The following is a 26,172-nucleotide window of genomic DNA, read 5'->3' on the forward strand; positions in this document are numbered from 1 at the left end:
ACAAAGCAAAGTCCATCAAGAAAGGGGAAAGGGGTCTAAAAAAGTCCCACATAAAAAAACAGGATGCGTCTTAATTGTGTTCAGTTTCGAGAATCTTCTATAGGTACCAGCAGCCCATCACTATAAAAGAAGATATTAGATTATTGGCCTTGTAAAACTAGAAATGGGTTTACTGACCTTGAAAAGCCAATTATAGGCTTGTTAAACCACCGACATTGAGGAATACACACAGTACAACATACAATCGGTACACAAACATTCATAGTAAAGAAGTTCCTCCGCGTATGGAAAACAAAGACTCAAAATGATCTGATATTTTTATTCTTGAAACCGACATCTGCAACATTTTTTCTTTTTATAAAAATAAACCTTTTCTGATGACATAAGGCACGTGTGTTAAAACTGCCAATAATCAAACATTTTAATGCTCCAAATCATGAAAATGACCGTTCAGCAGTGCACAACAAAGCAATCAATGTGGTTGAATTCGGATATATTTTCCTGACTGATGAAAAGCATTATTAATTGATGGCTACATCAGTAAAATCATTGCATCGGACAATCGTATAACTGCTATCTGTATTGCCAGCGATAAAAACGCTGGTCAGAGACGTCGAGTCCTCCAGGAATAACAAAACATGAATAATAATAGGAAAAAAAAATAAAAACACAACAAATCTGTCTTTCAGAAACCTCATTTTGCAGAATTAGTCCCAAAAATCTCCTTCATATTTCCTTTCAGGTAAAACTGCAAACTGGCCACATGCTGGGTCTAAGGAAAGTATTTATTTATTGGGATTGTTTTTTTTTTTTGGCTTGTTTTTAGCTAGCGGTTGTTGCCATGGGAGTTGGTTTATTTTATAGCGGTTGCTTACTTTTATATGAAAGATCTGCTTTATTGAGTCTAGATTATTTCTGTAGAGTTTTATCAGGGTTAAGCTCTTCTACAGAGAGAAAAAACCTGCGGTTGAAGGAAAGAAAATTGCATAATGTATGTCCTTATCTCAGGGATTACACACACTTGAAACGCTCTCTACTTTGAGTGTGTAGAGTGCACAGTCCTCCCCTGCAGCTCTCCAGCCTCGTTTACCATCAATTTCCTGCTGTCATTTTGACAGCCGGGACTTGTTTTATTTAAGAGAAGATCTCTCAGATCTTTCTGCTCTGGTGTAAGCTAAGCCAAGCCATATACCAGGGGTCTTCAAACTATGGCCCTCCAGTTGTTCAGGAACTACAGTTCCCATCATGCCTAGTCATGTCAGTGAATCTCAGAGTTTTACAATGCCTCATGGGATGTGTAGTTCTACAAAAGCTGGAGGGCCGTAGTTTGAAGATCCAGGCCATAGATGATGCAATTTTCTTTTTTTGCAACCATGGGTTGCAGGGAAAAAAAAACAAAAATCAAAAATCACTGGATTCTCCCATCAACAGTCATTGTTGATGGGGAAAATCCAACCAGCAGTACTATTTTGTTGTGCCAGCAGAACACAATGATTACTGGTGGCAGCAATGATTACTGGTGGCAGCTGCAGCCACAGGCAGTGACTGCATACAGAAAGTTCGACAGGCTAGTTGTACTGAAGTCAATCCATCGATCGACTTCAGTAGAACCATTCTGCCCATAGATGGCTTGAACCTCGGGTGATCGCTGCTGAGCCGGCCAATATTCCATCAACCTATGACCAGCTTAAGGAAACATTTCCAGCAACAGAACTGATTGCCTGACTCGAACCCAGGTCCTTTTTAGGGCACATCCTTACTAAGGTTGTGTACAGCAGTTCCTTAGTTCCAGGAGGACTGTGGGATTCCTATGGATCAGTTCTAATATAACCAGAAAGAGAAATATACAACAGTGATAGCATAAAGAGACTGAATAGGCCCATGGCGCCTCCTCACCTTGTTTGATTTTTTTTTAACCTTTTTGCCCAAGTACAGATCACTGTTTTTCCAACGTATGTTCACATTCACTTAGTATCGACTGACTCACTACCTCTGCTGGATGTCTGTTCCAAACCAAAGATGTCCAGCAGAGGTAGTGAGTCAGTCAACAGTAAGTGAATTTAAAGATTCTTGTGGATAAACATAGACCTACAGTTATACTAAAACAAAAAAGGATATAAAAAGAAAAAAAAGGATAAAAAAAAAAAAAAAAAAGTAAAAAACAAAAACGGAGAAATATATATTATAGCAATTACATGAGTTTGAATCCTAATTTGCAGACAAGAATATTTCCTCAGTGCTACGACAGTTGTCATTTAAGTGGTTCCAATATTTCTGAAAGCTCGTCATTTAACCCTACAAATCCAATAATTTTTGCACTCCATTAATGCCAATACAGACTAACCAAGCAGCTTCCACTCTGTGTATCATACAAAACAGTTCCTGCCAATTCTCCGGCCACACACAACAGAACGGACATATGTAAACATTGTTGACTTTGGTCCTGCGCCTCCAGTAAGTGCCTCCTTCCTGTAGTGTTCTGGGTTACATCAAATCCAGCTGGTGGGAAGAGAAATTAAGGTGAGCATGGCGGTCTAATATTATGGAAGATTACAATGAGGGATAGGTAAAATAAAAATCCTTACCAGATCATCCACATCATCTTCTTCCACCATAGATGTGTCTTCTGGTTTCTTCTCAGTTTGGGCCAAGAACTGTGTGAGAGAGAGCGAGTGAAAGGTGACATGAGAAACCAGTTATGGACACTGGATGTGCTACACAATCCCAAAAACAGTACACCGAAGCCCTTCCTCCCACGCAGCTATCCAGCTTCATTTATCATCAAGTCCCAGCTGTTATTTTGACAGCCAGGATTTGCTTTATTTACACAGCAGCAGATCTCTCTGTACACTAAAGCTGGCCATCCAAACAAATTCAATAAGGTCCTAGATCGATGCTCAGGGACCGGAAATACCTGATGAAGTGTAATTAAATCCCTTTTCTGACCCCCCCCCCCCCCTCCAATTTCTTAAACCTGCCTAAACAACCTGAGACTTCCTGATGCTTGCCTTGGGCTCCGGCCCTGGTGTGGCCTATATGCTCTACTTTACCTCTGTTATGCTTCTACCTGTATACGCACAGTATCTACGGTTATCTGTGAACCAAGATATGTGTGTGAGTCGCTCAGGCTGTATTGGAATAAAGTCTTCTGCCCACCGCTGTAAGTGCTGGCTGGGAAGGGAGCTCGTCTATGCTAGATAGTGACTAGTTGTCCCGTGAGCTGCACATCAAGTCAAGGCTTGCTGTATGATAGTGAATGGCAGTCTTAGCACTTGTACACACAGTCGGACATTGCGACAACAAAATACGTAAAATTTTGTCCGAAACTGGTGTTGCATACACACGGTCGGACAAAGTTTTCGGAAAATCCGATCGTTATTTCGTTATGTTATTTCGTTACAACGAGACTACGTTCAGGCTAGTAGCCAATAGCTTTGGTATAGGAATTGGATCTGAGCATGCGTGGCACTTTGTCCGATCGGAATTCTCTACAAACTCAGGTTGTCGGAAAATTTTATAGCCCAGCTCTAAAACTTTGTCGGTCGGATATTCCGACGGAAACAGTCCGATGGAGCCCACACACAGTCGGATTATCCGACAACACGGTCCGATCTGACATTTTCCGTCGGAATGTCCGACCGTGTGTACAAGGGCTATGCCTGGACCCCCGCCAGGCTACGCTGCTCCGACGCGTTTTGCTCCGATGCCATTTACTATTATTCAGCAGGTCTTGACTTGATGTGTGGCTCCTGGGACACCTAGCCACAATCTACTGTTATTTATTGGTTTTGAGTTTTGTTTACTTAACCCTTCCATGTTTTGGCTCACTGACTTGTATGATTGTTTAGCCATGCAATTATGTATTTTATTGTACTGGCTGCATTGTTCTTCACTACTGTATTGCTGACTGAAATCTACAAATAATTTCAACAAAACTTAAAAAAACTAAACAAAAAAAAAAAACAAAAAAAAAAACTAAAGCTGGCTCTACACTGAACAGTTTCCTTCATTCTCATTATACAGCTCGGATGAATGAATCTCCTGCTGCAGCTATTAACCGCTTGCCGACCACGACAGCATGGCACTGGTGGGCAAAAGGGCATACAGGTACTTCCCCTTTAAGGCTGCATTCACACCTGAGCATAGCTTTTTCAAGCGTTTTTTTACCGCGATTTTGTGCAGGGCAAATGGTCACCAATGTTAAAAGAAGAAAAGCGCCCAAATCTGCTCAATTCGAGCGACAAAAAAGGGTCCGGAACTTGTTTGAGCTTCAGGCGTTCGGCTTCAGGCGACATGGAGTGGAGATGTGAATCATCTCCATTGAGAATAATAGAATTTTTCCCCTCTAGCGTTTTGTAGCTTCAGGCTTCAAGCTACAAAACGCTCAGGTGTGAATGGGGTCTAAGAAGTGGTGCTGCAGGAGCGTGCGCGCCTGCCGCGGTGTCCGGGACTGTGGGTCCCGTGGACTCAATGTCTGCCGGGTGCCCGCTATTGTGTCACAGAGAGGTAGAATGGGGAGATGCTTTTGTAAACAAAGCATTTCCCCGTTCTGCCAAGTGATGACAGATCTACTGCTCCTCTGTCATCGAGAGCAGTGATCGCTGTCATGCGAGTTGTAGCCCCTCCCCCCCAAGTTAGAATCACTCCCTAGGACACACTTAACCCCTTCACTGCCCCCTAGTGGTTAACCCCTTCACTGCCAGTGTCATTTACACAGTAATTAATGCATTTTTATAGCACTGATCGCTGTATAAATGTCAGTGGTTCCAAAATAGTGTCAAGAGAGTCCGATCTGACCACCATGTCGCAGTCCCGATAAAAATCGCAGTTCGCCGACATTACTAGTAAAAATAAAAAAATAAATAAAAATAAAAATGCCATAAATCTATCCTCTATTTTGTAGACGCTATAAATTTTGCACAAACCAATCAATATACGCTTATTGCGATTTTTTTTTTACCAAAAATATGTAAAAGAATATATATTGGCCTAAACTGAGGAAAAAAAGAATGTTTTTTTAAAATATATTTTTGGGGATATTTATTATAGCAAAAAAGTAAAAAATATAGCGTTTTTTTCTAAATTGTCACTCTACTTTTATTTATAGCGCAAAAAAACAAAAACGTAGAGGCGATCAAATACCAAATAAAAGAAAGCTCTATTTGTGGGGAAAAAAGGACGTCAATTTTGTTTGGGTACAATGTCGCATGACCGCGCAATTCTCAGTTAAAGCGACGCAGTGCCGAATTGCAAAAAAAAGTGCTCTGGTCAGGAAGGGGGTAAATTCTTCCGGGGCTGATGAGATTCAATTTTGACACCCATCATCTGACAAAATACTCCAATAGGCTCCTTTGACAACAGTCAACCAATCGGGAGTCAAGAGGGAGGCCAAGAGTCCCCACTTATATCAGAGTCCCCTTCAACCGCCCCGTTAAAAATAAATGCTGATCATCATCGGTTGCAGCGATGATCGCTGTCTTCTGACAGCGGGGGTGGGGGACTCTCCCCACTCTCAGAATACAATAGCGCAGTGGGAAAGACTCCTCACCTACCTCGAATGTGTGGATGGGGGAATCAGTTCAGTGTTTTTCACTCAACCTGCTGGCTGAATAAAAAAATAAAAAATAAATGAACCATATATGGTCAGTCTAAGCCCTTGTACACACGATCGTAGATTCCGACGGAATGTGTCCTATCGGACCGTTTTGTCGGATAATCCGACTGTGTGTGGTATGCATCGGACTGATTCCGTCGGAATATCCGTCGGACCCAATTTTCCAACTTGTTGGTAATATTTTCCGACAAACTGATCCGATCGGACATACTCCGATCACGTGTAGAGAATTTTGATCGGACAAAGTGCCACGCATGCTCAGATCAAATTCCTACACCAAAGCTATTGGCTACTAGCCTGAACGTAGTCCCGTCGTAACGAAATTACGTCATCACGTTCTGAACGATCGGATTTTCCGACAACTTGGTCCGACCGTGTGTATGCAACAGTTTTGGACACAATACGTCAGACAAAATCCGACGGATTTGGTTGGCAGAATGTCCGACCGTGTGTACAGGGGCTAAGGATTATTTCAGTGTCTTCATCCAGAATACGCCTCTTGCGGTACCTACTAAGCCCCCATGAAGGGAGGTCTTTGGATACCCCTGAAACATGCCGGATGTTTCACTGTAGCACAATATGGATTTAACTGACTGCAGCAATATTTATCCGAATGTCAGGAGTCTACTACAACCCCTCACTGTACGCGTTTTGCCTCTTGGCCTTTCTCTGAGGAGCTCGGTTGTCTGGTAAGTGTCGTCAGCGGGCTGTATGCCGGGAGACAGATATCAGGCATGCAGGAACATCCTGTACTGACAAAGCCACAGCGGGAGGGAGCTCAGACCTGCAGCTGTCTGTACATCATCGTGACTGATAAGATCGCCAGCATCCAAGTAACTGATTACCGGTGCCCACGGCTCGCTCGTTATACAGAGATGCTCCTACCTGTTTGGCCTCTTTGGGAGTCACTGAGCTGTCTGCCGATTCCTCAGATGTGATCAGGGACACGCCATCTGGGAGAGAAAATACAGAATGACAGGCACCTGGCAGAATCTCCTGACCCAGGCATATCAGACTGGTGTGTGTGTGTGTGTTTTAACTCAAAAGACAGTACAAGAACACACAAGCAGGCTGGGACATAGAGCTTCGTGCACACTCAGCCTTTTTACAGATGCTGTCTTTGTTTAAATTGCCTCTAAACTGCCCTGCATGTTATCCTATGTGCTCATGCACACGTAGGCTTTCAGCAGCATTTTTTGGCAGGAGAATTTACTGGCAGATAAATAAAAAATACTCTGCCAGCGCGGTTTGGAGCAGCAGCAAAAAAAATGCTGACAGTTCCTAAACACCGGTGCCCAGCAGTTCTTTTTTTTTGGAAGAGGAGGCAATTGGCTTCCTTAACAATCAGTGAATAGCTGGTTTTTAAGGAGCGGCCCGGGAAGCCGGCCGCCACATCCTTAACAACGGGGATGAGTCATCAGTTGTCAGCAGGATTCCCCACTGACAGCTGAATGTAAAAAAATATCATTGCAGGCAATCAATTGTGGGGAAAAAAAAAAAAAACGGCATAGGGGTCTGGTATTGATTATAAAGGGACCCTCACGCCAAAATAAAAAAATAAGTAAAAAATAAAATAAAAATCCATGTCAGACCCCTAAAAATAAAATAAAAAAAGCATGTGCTTATCCAAGCATGCAGCCTGGCAGACCAGGAAGGAGGGGGGTTGGGAAGGTACCCCCCTACTAATTCACCAAAAAAAAAGTGGAGTGTAAAAAAAAGACAGTAGGGAGCTTTGACAAGACATTTAAAAAAAAAAAAAAAAATGTTCTGGTGTAGATCCATCGTCAATCACGATGCCCGCCACCTCAAAAAAGAAGAAAAAGGAGTGGGGCCACCTGGCAACGTCATTGGGAGGCCCAGCCTCTTAGTTATTTAATGACTGTCAGATAGTGGCAACCCTATTTTTACACTACACTTTTTTTTGGTGGATTGGTAGGGGTACTATGTATCCTATACTCTTTCACATGGGGGGGGGGGGGGGGGGGGGATCTGGAGGCCCCCCTTGTTAAAGAGGGCTTCCAGATTTCGATAAGCCCCCTGCCCGCAGACCCCCACAACCCCCAGCCAGGGTTGTAAGGAAGAGGCCCTTGTCCCCATCAACATGGGGACGAGGTTCTTTGGGGGACTGCCCCACCTCCCTCCATGTTGAGGGCATGTGAACTGGTACGGTTCAGGCCTTTTCCTGGCTTGTCAGGATGCATGCTCGGATAAGAGTCTGCTATGGATTTTGGGTAGCTCCACCCCATTTAAAAAAAAAAAAAAAAAAAAAAAAAAAAAATTGGTGTGGGGCTCCCCACACAATCCATACCTGACCTAAGACAGCAAGACTCGCGCCCCCCCCCCCCCCCCCATGGTCACTAGATTTGATTGACAGTAGAGGGAGCCAATGGCTCCTGCAGCTATCAATCTATCCAATGAGCTCCTGAGACAGTAGCTGGAGTTGCTGGGCTCGTCCTCCATGCTGCAACAAATGGGTTCAGGTAAGTAAGGGGGGGGGGGGGGGGGGGTGATGCAGCACAGAAGGTTTTTCACCTTCACCTTCAGGTGGAAAACCTGAAGACTTTACAACACCTTTAAGGACATTAAACTGTATATTTTTAAAATATGCTGCAACTGTCATGACAAAAACGTTTGCGTCAATGTCCCATGCCAGCACACCACAGCCAGAGGACCTCGGGCACAGGTATCCGTCAAGCTATTTCTAATTACCTTGAACGACAATTTCCCAGAATTCTTTAAGGCTGCCCCCTGCTGTCTTCTCTTTCAGCGACTGGAGGAAATCATTAAAAATCTGAGGCCCTGACAGCTGAAAGTAGAAAATGGAACAGATCAATAAAAATGCAAACACACCACACAGTACTATTTTTATAATTAAAGTGACACTAAAATATGCAGAAATTCTATTCAAGTCTGTATTCTTAAAGCGGAACGTCACCCATTACAATGTGATAAAAAAGAAAGTTCCTTAGCAAGGAATACACACTCACCGGCCACTTTATTAGCTACACCTGTACAAATTGCTTGGTAATGCAAATTGCTAATCAGCCAATCACATGGTAGCAGCAACTCTATTTAGGCATCTAGACATGGTGAAGACGGCTTGCTGAAGTTCAAACAGAGCATCGGAATGGGGAAGGAAGGGGATTTAAGTGACTTTGAACGTGGCATGGTTGTTGGTGCCGGATGGGCTGGTCTGAGACTTTAAAAACTTGCTGATCTACTGGGATTTTCACGCACAACCATCTCTCGGGTTTACAGAGAATGGTCCGAAAAAAAAGAGAAAATATCCAGTGAGCAGAAGTTGTGTGGAGGAAAATGCCTCGTTGATGTCAGAGGAGAATGTGCAGACTGGTTCCAGGTGATAAAAAGGCCACAGTAACTCAAATAATCTCTTGTTACAACCAAAGTATGCAGAATACCATCTATGAACGCACTCAATGTTGAAGCAGATGGGCAACAGCAGCAGAAGGCCACACCGGGTGCCACTCCTGTCAGCTAAGAACAGGAAACTGAGGCTACGATTGGAACAGAATCACCAAAATTGGACGATAGAAGATTAGAAAAATGCCTGGTCTGATGAGTCTGAAATTCAGCTCCAACATTCCGATGGTCAGAATTTGGCGCATGGATCCATTCTGCCTCGTATCAACAGTACAGGCTGGTGGTGGTGGTGTAATGGTGTGGGGGGGGTATGTTCTTGGCACACTTTGGGGCCCTTAGTACCAAGTACCCTTAGTACCAATTGAGCATCAGCGCTTTTAGCCCTTCCTGCCCAGGCCAATTTTCAGCGCTGTCGCACTTTGAATAACAATTGCGCGGTCATGCAACACTGTACTCAAATTAAATTGTTATCATTTTTTTTTCTCTCACACAAATAGAGCTTTCCTTTGTTGGTATTTAATCACTGTTGGGTTTTTACATTTTTTGCTAAATCAACGAATAAAGAATTAAAAAAATAAAAATAAATGTTTTTTCATAGTTTATTATAAAATTTAACAAATCATTTTTCTCCTTCATTGTGATGAGGTGGCACTGGTGAGCGGCACTGATAGGCGACACTGATGAAGAGGCACTGAAAGGCAGCACTGGTGGGGCTGTAATGATTATCAGTTTACACGTCCCTTTTGGACCCCTTTCACACTGGGGCGGGGGTAAACCGCCGTTATTTTTAGCGGCGCTTTACCGCCAATTTTGCGGCGCTATTCGGCCACTGGTGGGGCTGTTTTACCCCCCGCTAGCGGCCAAGAAAGGGTTAAAACCACCGCAAAGCGCTGCTGCAGCAACGCTATGCCGGTAGTGTAGCCGCGCGGCCCCATTGATTTCAATAGGCAGGAGCGGTGTATACACCACGCCTTCACCGCTCCAAAGATGCGGCTTGCGGGGCTTTTTTTTACCGTCCTGCCAGCGCACCGCTCCAGTGTGAAGGCCTTGGGGCTTTCACATTGGAGAGACAGCAGTGGCTCTTTCAGGGCACTTTGCAGGAGCTATTTTTAGCGCTGTAGCGCCTGCAAAGCGCCCCAGTGTGAAAGGGGTATTAGAGAAGCCAGTTATAGTCTCTCTTCTCCTCATGCTGTCAGGAAAGGAGTGCCGATAAGCAGCTTCTAGTTACAGCCATTGTGATTGGACACAGCTGATCACATGGTAAATCGCTGCTGATTTGCTCTTTAGTTCAAGTGCCCTTGCACAGAGCAGGTAAGTATGACATGTTTATTTAATAAAAAAAAAACAAAAAAAAAACCTTTACAATCACTTTAAAAGAAAAAGTCTAAAAAAGAAAACGAATGCGGCTATAACATTTAGGCCCCTTTCACACTTGTGCGACTTGGGACTGCAAAGTCGCATGACAAGTCATACCCCATGATTTCCAATGAGTACAGTTCATATCTGTGCGACTTCAAGCCACACCGACTTCAAAGTAGTCCCTGTACTACCTCGGTCTGACTTTGATGCGAGTTAAGGCCCATAAACCTCAAGTTTACACAGACATTCCCTGAAATTGGCAAAATCATGTCAAAATCGCAGCCGCAAAACTGCGCGACTTTGAAATTGTGGTATTGTGAAAGGGGCCTTAAGGACTGGAAGCTGCAATATAATATATGATTTTGGGTTTATGATTTTTGGGTGTAATACTGCTTTAACCACTTCCAGCCCAAGGACATCATATGACGTCCTTGACTTTCAGTGCGGGTATCTGAATGATGCCTGTTGCAGCTGCAAGCATCGTTCAGATATCATTTTTTCTGCAGACGATTCTGTGCACTGTAAGAAGGATCATAGCGGCAGTTCAGCCGCTTAATCTTACAGGTGACTGGAGGAGACATCCGCCCTCCAGTGCTTCTTGGGGCTCTCCCGTGCCATCAGGGACCTGGAGAAAATCTGCCGCCACCAAAGGGCATAGAGATTTCCGGTGACCAGATGGTCACCAGTCATCTCTATGACCGTCGGAGGCCCGGGCGCGACGTTATAGCGCCACATCCAGGTCACAGATGTCAACAAAGCGGCGATCTCGGCTGGAAAGCATCAGGTCTGTAATTTATTATTTTATTTTTATCTAATGCTTTCCAGCCTGGAGGAGAGATGTGGGGTTTTATTGACCCCATATCTATCCATAATGAGGACCTGTCACATACCATTCCTATTACAAGGGAGGTTTATATTCCCTGTAATAGGAATAACAGTGATTAAAAAAAAAAAAAGTAAACCGTCCCTGTGTGCACGCGCACAAGTCCCGGCCACATATGTAAATGCCATTCAAACCACACACGTGAGATATCGCCGCGCGCTTTACCACTAGTTATTTATTCACCTGTTTACTATATTGGTTTAATTAGCGCTACTTCACTTTTTATACACAATTCTAGCACTAGACCTCCTCTGTAACTCTAAACATGTAACCTGTAAAAAAAATATAAATAAAATGTAAAGCGTCGCCAATCGAGATTCTTAACCACTTAAGCCCTGGACCAAGCCCCTTTTTTGTGATTCGGCACTGCTTCGCGTGGTCATGCGACGTGGCTCCCAAACAGAATTGGTGTCCTTTTTTTCCCACAAATAGAGCTTTCTTTTGGTGGTATTTGATCACCTCTGTGGTTTTAATTTTTTGCGCTATAAACAAAAATAGAGCGTCAATTCTGAAAAAAAAAATACAATATTTTTTACTTTTTGCTATAATAAATACCCCCAAAAAAAAAATATATATATAAAAAAACATATTTTTTCCTCAGTTTAGGCCGATACGTATTCTACATATTTTTGGTAAAAAAAAAAAAAAAAACGCAATTAGCGATTATTGATTGGTTTGCGCAAAAGTTATAGCGTTTACAAAATAGGGGATAGTGTTATAGCATTTTTATTAAGTTTTTTTTTTACTAGTAATGGCGGCGATCAGCGATTTTTATTGTGACGGCGACATTATGGCGGACACATCGGACATTTTTGGAACCATTGTCATTTATACAGCAATCAGTGCTATTTAAATGCTCTGATTCCTGTGTAAAGGACACTGGCAGTGAAGGAGTTAACCACTAGGGGGGCAGTGTAGGCGTTATGTATGATGTTATGTGTTTTTTTTTATTGTAGGTGGGCGTGGCCTGGCATGTGACGTCACTGATCATCATTCCCTATAAAAGGGAACAGACGATCGGTGACAGCCACACAGGGAAGCACGGGGAGAGGTTTGTTTACACAGACCTCTCCTCGTTCTTCAGCTCTGCTGACCCGATCGCTGATGGTGTCCCGCGGCCACGGCCACGGAGCTCAGGACCGTGTCAGGAGCGCGGCGGCACGCTCACGACCCACGGCTGGGCACTTAAAAAGCAACGTACAGGTACGTGCTTGTGCCCAGCCGTGCCATTCTGTCGACGTACATCGGCGTGAGGCGGTCCTTAAGTGGTTAAGAAGTTTGGCGCCATTCCACGAGTGTGCGCAATTTTAAAGCGTAACATGTTGGGTATCTATTTACTGGGCGAAACATCATCTTTCACAATACACAATTGGGCTTTTTTTTTTTCCAGACAAAAATGCGGATGAAAACTTGTTGCGCAAATACCGTATGACATAAAAAGTTGCAACGACCGCCATTTTACTCCCTAAGGTGTCTGCTAAAAAAAAAATAATAATATATGGGGTTTCCGAGTAGTTTTCTAGCAAAAATTATGATTTTTACATGTAGTTCCAGAATAGGCCTGGTATGGAAGTGGTTAAAATGTATGTATAGTCATAGCCTTTTTTTAACATACAATTCGGAGTTAAAATCCCATTTGGTTCATTTTTTTGCCGTCTGTGTTTTTTTGCCGTCTGTGTGAGAGAGAGGGGAGAGAGAGAGGGAGAGAGAGAGAGAGAGAGAGAGAGAGAGAGAGAAACAGAGGCACGGACTGCAATAAAAACCTGACAAAGTTTGTAGTCTTTCCATACTGAACATTCTGGCTACATACCCGAATGGCTTCTGTCCGCAGACACTTTATACAGTTCATACTCTTCAGGTAATACTGAGACTGCTTGGTGTCCACAAACTCATAGATACGTTGTACCAGCTGATTGCTTACTGCAAGAGAGAAAAAGAAAAAAAAAAAAAACCTTTAAAGCAGAACTCCGGCCTTACTTTCAGTCTTGCACATACCGAGATACCGTGTGTAACACAGGGTCATAAAGCAGTGCATAATAGGGCGGTATGGGGCAATACAAGGTAATGGATCGGAATCAGCCAATATAAGTGATACGGAGCTTGAGGCAATTGTTTATGTAAGGCATCCCATGCACAAGTGGCATGTGGTACAGCATATAATAAACAGGCATAAGGAATTAGGTGTATGCTTGAAACCCAGAATGTAGTATAGAGGCATGAATTAGTGCAAGTGATACAGACGTCTGGGGGTGCTGTGCAACAGAAAGCTTCTCATCAGCCGCTGTAACAGAGAGGTGCAAGGCATTGCGTATAACAGAGTGCAGCTTGCAGAAATGCACATCATGGTGAGAAGCATTTGGCACCATCTGTAATGCAGAGATGCATGTGGCACTGTGTGTAATAAAGAAAGGAATGTGGCACTGTGTGTAATAAAGAAAGGAATGTGGCACTGTGTGTAACAGAGAGGGGCATGTGGCACTGTGTGTAACAGAGAGAGGCATGTGGCACTGTGTGTAACAGAGAGAGGCAGGTTGCACTGTGTGTAAGAGAGAGGCATGTGGCACTGTAACAGAGAGAAGCATGTGGCACTGTGTGTAAGAGAAAGGCATGTGGCACTGTGTGTAACAGAGAGAAGCATGTGGCACTGTGTGTAACAGAGAGGCATGTGGCACTGAGTGTAACAGAGATAGGTATGTGGCACTGTGTGTAACAGAGTGGGACGCATGTGGCACGATGTGTAATAGACAGGCACATGGCACTGTGTGTGCAATAGGGAGATTCAAGTGGGACTGTGTGTAATAAACAGAAGCACATGGAACTGTGTTAAACAGAGAGCAAGATGTGCCAATGTAAGTAACAGAAAAAGACATGTGGCATAGTGTGTAATAGAGAGAGACATGTGGCACGGTGTGTAAAAGAGAGAGGCATTTGGCACTATGTGAAACAGGGAGCGGCATGTGGTACGGTGTGTAACAGGGACAGGCATGTGGCACAATGTGTATTTGAGAGAGGTATTAGGCACTGTGTGTAATAGAGAGACTCAAGTGGCACTTTGTGTAATAAAGAATGGGATGCGGCACTGCTTGTAACAGAAAAAGTCAGGTGGTATTGTGTGTAACAGAAAGAGACATGTCTCTGTGGGTAATGTAGGCATGTGGCACAGTGGGTAACAGAGAGAGATGCATGTGGCACTATGTGTAATAGATGTATGTGGCACAATGTGGCATAATGTGTAATAAAGAGAGGGGCATATGGCACTGTGTGTAACAGAGGGAGATGCATGTGACACTGTGTGTAATAGAGGTATGTGGCACTGTGTGTAACAGAAAAAGAAGCGGTGCTGTGTGTAATACAGAGGATATTGCACTGTGGAGCATGTAGCATGATGTGTACTATAGAAGCATTTGGTACTGAGCATAATGGATAGACGCATGTGGCACTGTGAGTAACAGAGACACTAAGCATTATAGGGTAAAAAAATATTTTACCATCCCCTCAAACAACACGATACCATCAAGATTTCTTGAGCGTTAATTTCTTTTTTTTGGTATCATTTGCCTTAAAGTGGAGTTCCACCCAAAAGTGGAACTTCCGCTTATTCATTCCCTCTCCCCCTCCGATGCCACATTTGGCACCTTTCAGGGGGAAGAGGGACCTGTTTTCGACTGGTCCCCTTTCCCACTTCTGGAGGCGGTGCCACAGTACAGCTTGCCCCCCCCCCCCCCCCCACACCAATTAGAAAGCGCAGCGTGCTTCGCGTTTGTGCAGTAATGGACCGGATGTGAAGCCAAAAGGCTTCACTGCCAGGTTTCCCTTCCTAAATCGGCTGGGGTACCGAGATCGCGGGTTCCCTGGACAGGTAAGTGTCCTGATATTCAAAGGTCAGCAGCTGCAGTATCTGTATAGCTGCTGACTTTTACATTTTTCGTGGGGTGGGCAGGCGGACCTCCGCTTTAAGCTTACTGGATTGTACAACCACGTTGTAAATATGAGGCAAGCTACAAATTTGCGGCTTATGTTTCTGAGCAGAAGAGAATATTTTTTATACAGAATTTCAAGGTTTAGTAAATCCTAATGGCAATTAACCGGCTTTTAATTACTTGCCAATTTTACAATACTGCACCGTCCCCTGATTCTCCGAATGCCCGGCTGCACTCCCCCCTCCCACACCGCCGCTCCATTGTTATAGCACAATAAAATAAAGAAGGAGACGGCTACCTGAACCCTGGAAATGTCGCTTTCTGCGTATTCCATTAGCAGCGATAAGTGACGAAAAAAAACCCGTTACAGTTTTAACACTCGGCTTCCCGTGTCACAGTTTAACTTCCTGGCATTAAATCTGGCACAGTTACATGCCGCAGTCTCTTAAGTGAAAAAACATAAAAAACGTTCCTTAGACGCCCCCACTCTGCCCCTTTATTAGTTCACAAAATGTCTCCCCACTGGAGTGTTAAATTAAAACCTCAGGCACTGATGTACAGATAGCAGTTTCTGCGTGACGTGGGGGGAATAGAGAAGGAGGTTCACAGTAGGAGCTAAAACAGATCCGTACGACACAAAGGAAGCCAATATATGGAGGGTAATGCACCCCCTGCAGCCGTTAATAAGGATATTAGAAAGTCAACTAGCGGTTCTGTGACCACATAAAAAGCACGTGACCGCTGGCTTTGCGCTTTCATACATACTACTGGAACGCAGAGTTGACTTCGCACATCTATATAAATGATGCTTGGGAGTGCATTTATCTATGTATGGCCTTGTTCATATGGGGAATTATACAGCATATGCCTGTGCAAGGCCATGTTTTACCCCCAGATGTTCTGTGCTTACCTGTACAGGTAAGCCCCATTGATGTCAATTGGGATGCAGCAGCTGCATGGACACAGGCGCTGCTCCCAATCTATGTGGGTCCCCAAATGCAGACAAAATGTGAGCTCAGGGACAAGCACCTGCACCCATATGGATGCCAAATTAGGATCATGTCCCAATGGGCATCAATGGGAATCTCTGCACAGAACACCTGTGCATCCCTGTGTGGTTAAACACAGCCTAACAAAGATTTGGGGGGGGGGGGGCACACCCTAAAAGATGCATTAAAGATGGTGCAGCCATAAGACCATAAAGCAGAACAAATCCAGGGGGGAGGGGGGCAGGGAGTTGAAGCTTGTGTGTATAAGGCAGCAGTGTGATCCGGGGGGAGGCGAGGCAGAGCTCTGGAGCATTGTGTGTATAAGGCAGCAGTGTGATCACGTGGGAGTGGAGGCAGAGAGTTGGAGGCAGCAATGTGATATGGGGGGGGGGGGGGGGGGAGAGCAGAGTTCCACAGCATTGTGTGTAAAATGCAGCAGTGTGATCCAGGGGGAGGGGGCAGAGACCTGGATTATTATGTGTATAAGGCAACAGTGTGATGTGGGGGGGGGGGGGGGGGGGCATAAATCCGGGGCATTGTATGTAAAAAGGCAACAGTGTGATGGGGGGGGGGGGAGCCAGAGCCTGTGTGTAAAAGGCAACAGTGTGATCCAGGGAGAGGGGGGCAGAGAGACAGAGTATATGTGTATAAGGCAACAGTGTGATCCAGGGGGAGGGGGCAGAAATCCGGAGCATTGTGTGTAAAAATCAACAGAGTGATCCAGGGAGAGGGGGGCAAAGAGCCGGAGCTTGTGTGTAAAAGGCAACAGTGTGATCCAGGGAGAGGGGGGCAGAGAGCCGGAGCAGTGTGTGTATAAAGCAGCAGTGTGATCGGGGGGGGGCAGAGTGCTGGAGCATTATGTGTATAGGGCAGCAGTGTTATCCAGGGGGAGCAGAGAGCCTGAGCATTGTGTGTATAAGGCAGCAGTATGATCCCGTGGGGGGGGGGGGTGAGAGTTGGAGGCAGCAATGTGATGGGGGGGGGGGAGCAGAGTTCCAGAGCATTGTGTGTATAAGGCAACAGTGTTATCGGGGGGGCAGAAATCCGGAGCATTGTGTGTAAAAGGCAGCAGTGCGATCCAGGGAGAGGAAAGTAGAGATCCGGAGCATTGTGTGTAAAAGGCAGCAGTGCGATCCAGGGGGAGGGGGGCAGAGAGCCGGAGCAGTGTGTGTATAAAGCAGCAGTGTGATCGGGGGGGGGGGGGGGCAGAGTGCTGGAGCATTATGTGTATAGGGCAGTAGTGTTATCCAGGGGGAGCAGAGAGCCTGAGCATTGTGTGTATAAGGCAGCAGTATGATCCCGTGGGGGGGGGGGGGTGAGAGCCGGAGTATTATGTGTATAAGGCAACAGTGTGATCCAGGGGGAGGGGCAGAATTCTGGAGCATTGTGTGTAAAAGGCAACAGTGTGACCCAGGGAGAGGGGGAGCAGAGAGCCTAAGCATTGTGTGTATAAGGCAGCAGTGTGATCAGGGGGGGCCAAGATCCAGAGCATTGTGTGTATAAGGCAACAGTGTGATCCAGGGGGAGGGGGGCAGAAATCTGGAGCATTGTGTGTAAAAGGCAGCAGTGTGATCCAGGGAGAGGGAAGCACTGGGGTGCCGCTGTCAGATTTTAATGTCCCGGTGGACACGGGGAGATTCCTCCATCCACCTCGTTTGTGTGGATGGACCAAAGTTTGTACACACAGGCAGAAAGCCTGGAGCAATTCTCCATGGCTGCCTCTCTTATCTCACCCCAGCACCGAGTAGTAAAGCACACACACTGGGCTATCAATACACAGTGAAAACCAAGAACAGACACAGTATATCAGGCTGGGAAAGTCTGAAATCGCCTCATTCACCTTGTGTAATCACCATACATCTCAGGAATGACACCCTCAGCCCGGCCAAGCTCCACCATACATCCATCTCTCATCCAGCACCTGCCGGCACTGATGGAATAAAAATAAAACGTCCGGGCGGCCATATTTTATATTTTCGGAGGCATGGGGCTCGTCCGGTTGCTGCTGCATACAGCGGCAGAGGATCCTCAGAGAAACATCAATTGTTTATCATCACAAATAAAAAATGTTCTACCTTTATTTGCTGCCAGACCTCTGCAATAGAGACAAACCAAAAGGTCCGCAGTATTTGGGGAACTGCATGTAGCAGAAAGTCTTTGTATGTTCACGTAGATTAGTAAATAAGGTGAATCTGTGGTCATGCTTGCTGGACTGGATGCATAAAATGTACTAAGCTTTGCTTCGTTCTCTAAACTACGTGAGCGTTTCCCATACCTAAAATGTTGTATTCCTTTACTAAAGTCAACCTAGTCTAAATATATATATTTTATTTTTAATTTTTTTTATGTATACACACTTTATAGACAAAAAACAAAAGGGTGCAAATGTCTAGTGCGCTACCAGATAAAACTTTATTGAAAAATAAAAAATTTGGGGTGCATACTCACAATAGCCAAAGACTGAGACAGTGGTATAAACTAGACCCAGTTGGCAAGTTACCCTCATAGGGATAAGCAACGCCACGATCCTGGCACCATCAATATTGTGGGGGACAGCTTAACCATTTAAGGACCGAGCCGCTTTTTTAGATGTGTTGTTTACAAGTTAAAAACAGTTTTTTTTTTTTTGCTAGAAAATTACTATACCCCCAAACATTATATTTTTTTCCCCCCTAACACCCTAGAAAATAAAATGGCGGTCGTGGCAATACTTTCTCTCACACCGTATTTGCGTAGCGATCTTACAAGCGCACTTTTTTTTTCTTGGAAAAAATATACGTTTTTGAATTAAAAAATAAGACAACAGTAAAGTTAGCCCATTTTTTTTTTATATTGTGAAAGATAATGTTACGGCGAGTAAATTGATACCAAACATGTCATGCTTCAAAATTGCGCCCGCTCGTGGAATGGTCACAAACTTTTACCCTCCATAGGCGACGTTTAAACAATTCTACAGGTTGCATGTTTTGAGTTACAGAGGAGGTCTAGGGCTAGCATTATTGCTCTCACTCTACCGATCACGGCGATACCTCACATGTGTGGTTTGAACACCGTTTTCATATACAGACACTATTCATGTACGCGTTCGCTTCTGCACGCAAGCGTGGCAGGACGGGGCATGTTTAAAACATTTTTATTTTCACTTTTATTTTTACACTGTTCTTTAAAAAAAAAAAGTGTCACTTTTATTCCTATTACAAGGAATGTAAACATCTCTTGTAATAGAAAAAAAGCATGACAGGGCCTCTTAAATAAGAGATATTGGGTCAAAAAGACCTCACCTCTCATATTTACACTAAAATGCAATAAGATGCAAAAAAAAAAGAAAAAAAATGATGTAATTAAAAAAAAAAAGGCCCTTTAAGAGCTATAGGCAGAAGTGACGTTTTGACGTCAATGGTATGGAGATGGGTGGGGGCCATCTTCCCTTCACTCGTCTCCATACCAAGCAAGGGGAACATCCGATCGCCTCTGCCGGCAGCTCCGGTAAGCGGCGGAGGGCACCAGAGCATGGCGGGAGGGGGGGGGGGGGTCCGATCACTTTTATCGGACCGCCGATAAAAGTGATCTTGTGGAGAGTCCACCGCAGAGACCACCATTATCAGAAAATGGTGCTGCATGGTCCTAGGCACAGCTGCATGGTCCTAGGCACAGCTGCATGGTCCAAGGCACAGCTGCATGGTCCAAGGCACAGCTGCATGGTCCTAGGCACAGCTGCATGGTCCTAGGCACAGCTGCATGGTCCTAGGCACAGCTGCATGGTCCTAGGCACAGCTGCATGGTGCTGTATGGTCCTAGGCACAGCTGCATGGTCCTAGGCACAGCTGCATGGTGCTGTATGGTCCTAGGCACAGCTGCATGGTCCTAGGCACAGCTGCATGGTCCCAGGCACAGCTGCATGGTCCCAGGCACAGCTGCATGGTCCAAGGCACAGCTGCATGGTCCAAGGCACAGCTGCATGGTGCTGCATAGTCCTAGGCACAGCTGCATGGTGCTGCATAGTCCTAGGCACAGCTGCATGGTTCAAGGCACAGCTGCATGGTCCTAGGCACAGCTGCATGGTCCTAGGCACAGCTGCATGGTCCTAGGCACAGCTGAAGATGCAGAGTGAAGATCACTGGATCCTAGAGGGAGGTTTGTCCAAGTGGGGAGGCACTCACAGGGAACTGATTAACCACTTGACCTCCGCAAGATTTATCCCTCTTCATGACCAGGCCATTTTTTGCGATATACGACACTGCGTTACTTAACTGACAATTGCGTGGTCGCGCGACCTTGTACCCAAATAAAATTGATGTCCATTTTTCCCCACAAATAGAGCTTTCTTTTGATCCTCTCTGTGGTTTTTGTAACAAAAAAGAGCGACAATTTAAAAAAAACAAAAAAAAAAACAATATTTTTTACTTTCTGCTATAAAAGACATCCAATAAAAAAAAAAAATTCTTCATGAATTTAGGCCAATATTTATTCTGCTATATATTTTTGGTAAAAAAAAAAAACTATGGGATATATTTATTTATTTTTCACTAGTAATGGTGGTGATCAGCTTCTCAAAGCAAGACTGCGATATTAAGGTGGACAGTTGGACACTGATTGACACTTTTTGGGGACCAGTGCACTGCCACTGTACTAATGAAGGGGTTAAACATCAGCGGCGAGCAAAGGGTTACCTGTGTGTCTAGCCAGTGTGTGTCAATGCCCATCTGTACCGCTTATCCATGCCCACCAGTGCCCATTAGTGCCCAGTGCCACCTAACAGTGCCACATATCAGTGCCAGCATATTAGTGCCTCCTCATCAGTGCCCACCAGTTCAGCCTATCAGTGCCCATTGGTGCTGTCTCATAAGCGCACATCAGTGAAGGCGAAAAATTACTTAGTTACAAAATTTACTGACAGAAAAAAAAAAAAAAAAAAAAAAAAAACATTTTTTCCCCAAATTTTTGGTCACTCTTTTTTTTTGTAAAAAATAAAAAACCCAGCAGTGATTAAATACCACCAAAAGAAAGCTCTATTTGTGTGAAGAAAATGATAAAAAATGTGTTTGGGTACAGTGGAGCACGACCACGCAATTGTCATTCAAAGTGCGACAGTGCTGAAAGCTGAAAAATGGCCTGGGCAGGAAGTGGGTGTTAGTGCCTGGTAGGCAAGTGGTTAAACAGTTAAACAATCAAATTGCCAAAAAATATTAAAGAGGAAGTAAACCCTGATGAGTTTACTTCCTCTTTCATTCCCTGCAAAGGCAAAGCATAATGGACTACTATGCACCGCATAGTAGTCCATTATGTGTCACTTACCTGACACAGAAGCCAGCGAAGTCGCCGCTGTCCCCTGTAGTCCGCCGCATCCATCTTGTTGGTGGGGTCTCGCAGCTCCGCTGCTGTCATTCGGCGAAGCCGCGATGACATCACTCCCGCGCATGCGCACGGGAGTCGACACGCGCGGCAGCTCCATTCTTGGAAATGCCGCGCTCAGTGCGCCGTTTTCGGGCAAATATCTCCTAAACCATATAGGTTTAGGAGATATTGCTTGGACCTACAGGTAAGCCTTCATCTAGGCTTACCTGTAGGTCAAAGTGGCTTGTAAGGGTTTACAACCACTTTAATAAAAATCAATAAAAAAAATAACAATAAAAGCAAAAAGGGATAAATAACATTTTTCCCAAACTTTCGTTACTTAACTTTTGCGTTTTGTGCAGGCCACGTTTGCATTCAAATGAATGGGGTTCTGTGCCTGTGTTTTCGCAAAAAAAAAAAGTGCAGGCATCTTTTAACCACTTCAATACTGGGCACTTTCGCCCCCTTCCTTCCCAGCCCAATTTTTAGCTTTCATCGCTCTAGCACTTTCAATGACAATTGCGCGGTCATGCTACACTGTACCCAAATGAAATTTTTATCATTTTGTTCGCACAAATAGAGCTTTATTTTGGTGGTATTTATTCACGATATAAGCGCAAAAAAAGCGGAAATTTGGAAAAAAAACAATATTTTCTGTTTTCTATTTTAAAAGAAATCCAATAAAATCAAATTTTGGCATAAATTTAAGCCAAAATGTATTCTGCTACATGTTTTTGGTAAAAAAAATTCCGTTAAGTGTATAATAATTGGTTTGTGTGATCACGGACATATGTACGCAAATGATCATGTACATATGTGTACAGGTGATCACGTACATATGTGTGCAGATAATCATTGGAACATGTGATTTTAGTGGGACATATGTGGGGGACATGTTTTTTTATTATTTGGGGACATGTTTTTTTATTATTTGGGGACATGTGTGGTGACGTGTATTGTGGTGACATGTGTGTTTACACTGTGTGGTGATGTGTGTATTACACTAGACTGATGATCAGTTAGTAAAAAGCTGTAAAAACAGCTCATACTCACTGATCACCAGCCGGCTGCAGCGATCTGCTCTCCTCTCCTCAGCGACGACTTCTGTGTGAGGAGAGGAGAGCCGATTGCCTAGCAACCGGCTGTTTGTTTACATCGCATGACGGCCGTGATTGGACACGGCCGTCATGTGATCAGGAGGGCCAATCACAAAGCCCTCCTGCCGATCCGAGATGCGCGTGTCCGGGTGACACGAGCACATCGGGATCGCGCCGCTGCGCAGGCACGCGCGCGCAATCCCCCTCCTTCTGAAGGACGTTCCTGAATGTCCAGTCAGAAGGAGGCGGCTCCCATCCAGCCGTATATGTACATTGGTCGGTGTGGGAAGTGGTTAAAAAATATGGCTGCAGGGAAATCGCATGATCTTTTTTCACCATGTGATTTCCCTGCGGCTCCCATACACACACTGCGATTTTACATGCAGAGCAGCACGTTTTCACTGCGGGCGGGGGAATTACTGCGATTCGCCTGCAGCCACATGCAGGAGTGTGAACCAAGCCTTACATAGACGTAACTCACCGTCTTGGAAGTTCATTTTCTTTTGCCTGACCAAAGCCTGAAAGTCTTCCACCGGATTCACACTGCCCACCTGAAAGAAGAGGACATCCGATTATCACAAATAAAATGTCTTCAGTCATTATTCTCACCAGCAATTCCACACTCTGTGGTAGTGATTGGGTGGCTGTAGAGCCGCTCGGATCTCTTCTACAGAAAAGCTCATCCCATGCTGAAAAATGTTGGTACTGCAGCCACTTCAACCCGTGGGCTGAACGAAGAAACAAACAAAAAAAAATAAGTCACAATTCCACCATCCATACCATGCATGGGGGAATCACTCCCACTGTGGTATTGCATTGTAAAAGCAGGGGAGACATCCCCAACATCAGAGTACACTGATCAGCACTGCCCGCTATAAGTTTGCGATAGATCAACTTTTATTTTACAAGCACCCTGCCCAAACATGGATCCAAATTCACCTGGTTCCTGCTGAACCGTTCAAATTATGATCCATGTATAGCCGGCTTAACATTAATGCCGCGTACACACGATTGGAACCTCGGCCAGCACCAGACCTATGAGAGCTTTTGGTCGGAAAATGCGATCGTGTGTATGCTCATTGGACTTTTGCTGGCTGAATTTCGGCCAGCAAAAGATTGAGAGCATGTTCTCAATTTTTTGGTCGGAAAAAGTTCCTATCCAAAAATGCGTTCGTGTGTATGCAATTCCGACACGCAAAAACTCAACTCACGCATGCTCATATTCAACTACGAAACGGAAGCTATTGGCTACTGGCTATTGAACTTCCTTTTTCTAGTCCCATCGTACGTGCTGTACGTCACCGCGTTCTTGACGGTCAGAATTTGGTGTGATCGTGTGTATGTAAGACAGCTTGAGCGAAATCCCGTCGGGAAAACCATCAGAGCCTTTTCCGTCCAAAATTCCGATCGTGTGTACGCGGCATCAGAGTCGCACAAAGTTTTTGACAGCTTTAGCGCAGCTTTGCAGGGCTCAGAAAATAAGCTGCAAAAGGCTCCTTTATTGAAAGCAACAGGAGGCGGCCGGGTTCTGTTGCAGCCAATCGTGGCCGCACGCTTAGGCCCCTTTCACACGGGACAGATCAGTAATGATCTGCCCCGTGATGATCCGCTTGCTCAGAGGGGATCGCTCCGTTGTCCCCGTTGAGCCGGCGGCGGACAGGGCGGTCTCTGCACACTGTGCAGGGACTGCCCTGTCAGCTCTCCGCTCTCCTCTATGGGGATCGGATGAGCACGGACCGTCTGTCCATGTTCATCCGATCTGCAGACGGATAGAAAAATTGGATTTTCCTCTGTCTGCAGAATCGGACAATTGCGGAGGCGGACGATAGCGGGTGTCTGCGGATATTCATCTGCAGACACCCGCTATCCCATAGGAATGCATGTATGTCCGTATTTCATCCGCAAACGGATGGATGAAATACGGACATAATGTCCGCATGTGTGAAAGGGGCCTTATAATCGCTCATGCAGCAATCACCTGCAAATAATCAGCCTTGCGGACCAGACTGTCTGCATCCAGGGCTGATCACTCCCAGGTGGTCGCTCCATGAGCGATTAAGCAAGCAGCCGCCATTAGCTAAGGAAATCAGCAGGCTCCCATTATTTTCAATGGGGCTGCCTCCTGTGGCTAATCACCGGTAACTCCCGCTGGGGTTCTCTCATCTAACTGTGTTGGGCTCAATCGCATTTGTGAACGTAGTCTTACCACTGTACTTATTCCTGGGTAGTGACAACTAAGAAACTAGCATATAAAGAAGGCAGTCCATAGTATATACAGGGCTGCTGTTAGAAACCATGGGACCCCAATGCTTCAGTTATGAATGAACACAGTGACTGATTGGTGCCGATCACTCACTGTGTTCATACAGGAAAGGAAGGGGCTGGTAAATATGACTTATTTACTAGACATTTATTTAGTTTCATTCAAAAAATGCATTCGTCCGAAAATCAGAATTAAGGTTGAATCTGTGATTGAAGGCTTATGGTGTCTGTCGAAAAGTTCTTATGCCACGTACACACGACCGGACTTTTCGACAGCAAAGTTTCAACGGAGCAAATCCGTCGGACATCGTATGTGGGCTCCATCGGACCTTTGCTGTCCAAAAATCTGATGGGCTTTAGAAATAGAACATGTTTCACATTTTTTGGGCCGGAAATCCGCCGGACCCAGTTCCTATCAAGAAATCCGTTTGTGTGTATGCCTGTCCGACAGACAAAGACTGACGCTAGGGCAGCTATTGGCTACTGGCTATGAACTTCCTTATTCTAGTCCAGTCATAGGTCATCACGTTCGAATCCGTCGGACTTTGGTGTGATTGTGTGTGGCCAAGTCCGTTCATTCGGAAAGTCCGTCGGGAAGACAGTCGGACCTAGTCCGTCGAAAAGTCCGGCTGTGTGTACGCAGCATAAGAAGATTCGACAAAGTAGCTAAACTGTACGATGCCGCAATCGTACATTTCCGGTGAATGCTCCGCCCGCAAGCTATAGTAGAGTTCTAATGTTGTATGACACTAGTAATAATTATATTTATTAATTATTATTACTAGTCAACCAACATTAGAATTCTTCTATAGCCTATGGGCGGAGCATTTGACCATAAATGTCCACTCGTGGCGATCGTATATTTTTTAGCTGCTTCGTCGAATCTTCATGTCTCTATAATGTTGAACCTTTTCTCTCTATGTCGAATAATCTTGGACTAATAGAGTTAGGTTAGGCACATTCAACCGCAGGTTCAATAGACGCAGAGCGATACTGTCACCGTCATCTCGAATCTTCTATCTATATCGAACTGTTGTCGCAACAAAAGGAAAATAAAGCATTTTTTTATGTTGGACCTTTTGGATACTGCATGTTCGTTATCGTTAAACAAACGCGAAAATCCCTGAAATTCCGCCGAAAACAAATGCACATGTCTCATATTTACCGGACCTTTCCCCTAACCTCCTTGTTGAAGGATCCTATTGTGTGCGTTTCAGCTGCCGTCAGGAAGGACAGGAGGGAAGCTGCAAGCAGTGTGTGTGTGTGTGTGTGTGTGTGTGTGTGTGTGTGTGTGTGTGTGTGTGTGTGTGGTTGGGGGGGGGGGGCATTGGCT

The 26,172-nt window shown here is 44.9% G+C and overlaps 1 protein-coding gene across 1 annotated transcript in view; it reads right to left on the reverse strand.

The window, feature by feature from the left end:
• Positions 1 to 304: 304 nt before the first annotated feature.
• XRCC5 (X-ray repair cross complementing 5) overlaps positions 305 to 26,172 on the reverse strand; it is a 126,783-nt gene continuing 100,915 nt past the window's right edge. Inside the window, exons 16-21 of the mRNA XM_077449650.1 lie at positions 23,059 to 23,128; positions 13,048 to 13,157; positions 8,324 to 8,420; positions 6,500 to 6,567; positions 2,586 to 2,654; positions 305 to 2,499 (exon numbers count right to left, since the gene is read on the reverse strand). Of these exons, the coding sequence (XP_077305776.1) occupies positions 2,485 to 2,499; positions 2,586 to 2,654; positions 6,500 to 6,567; positions 8,324 to 8,420; positions 13,048 to 13,157; positions 23,059 to 23,128 (429 nt within the window). The 3' untranslated portion in view covers positions 305 to 2,484. The remainder of the gene's footprint in view (positions 2,500 to 2,585; positions 2,655 to 6,499; positions 6,568 to 8,323; positions 8,421 to 13,047; positions 13,158 to 23,058; positions 23,129 to 26,172) is intronic.

The sequence above is a fragment of the Lithobates pipiens genome, unplaced genomic scaffold, assembly GCF_037356315.1.
Source record: "Lithobates pipiens isolate NorthernLeopardFrog02 unplaced genomic scaffold, aLitPip1_a1.2 Scaffold_22, whole genome shotgun sequence".
NCBI lineage: Eukaryota > Metazoa > Chordata > Amphibia > Anura > Ranidae > Lithobates > Lithobates pipiens.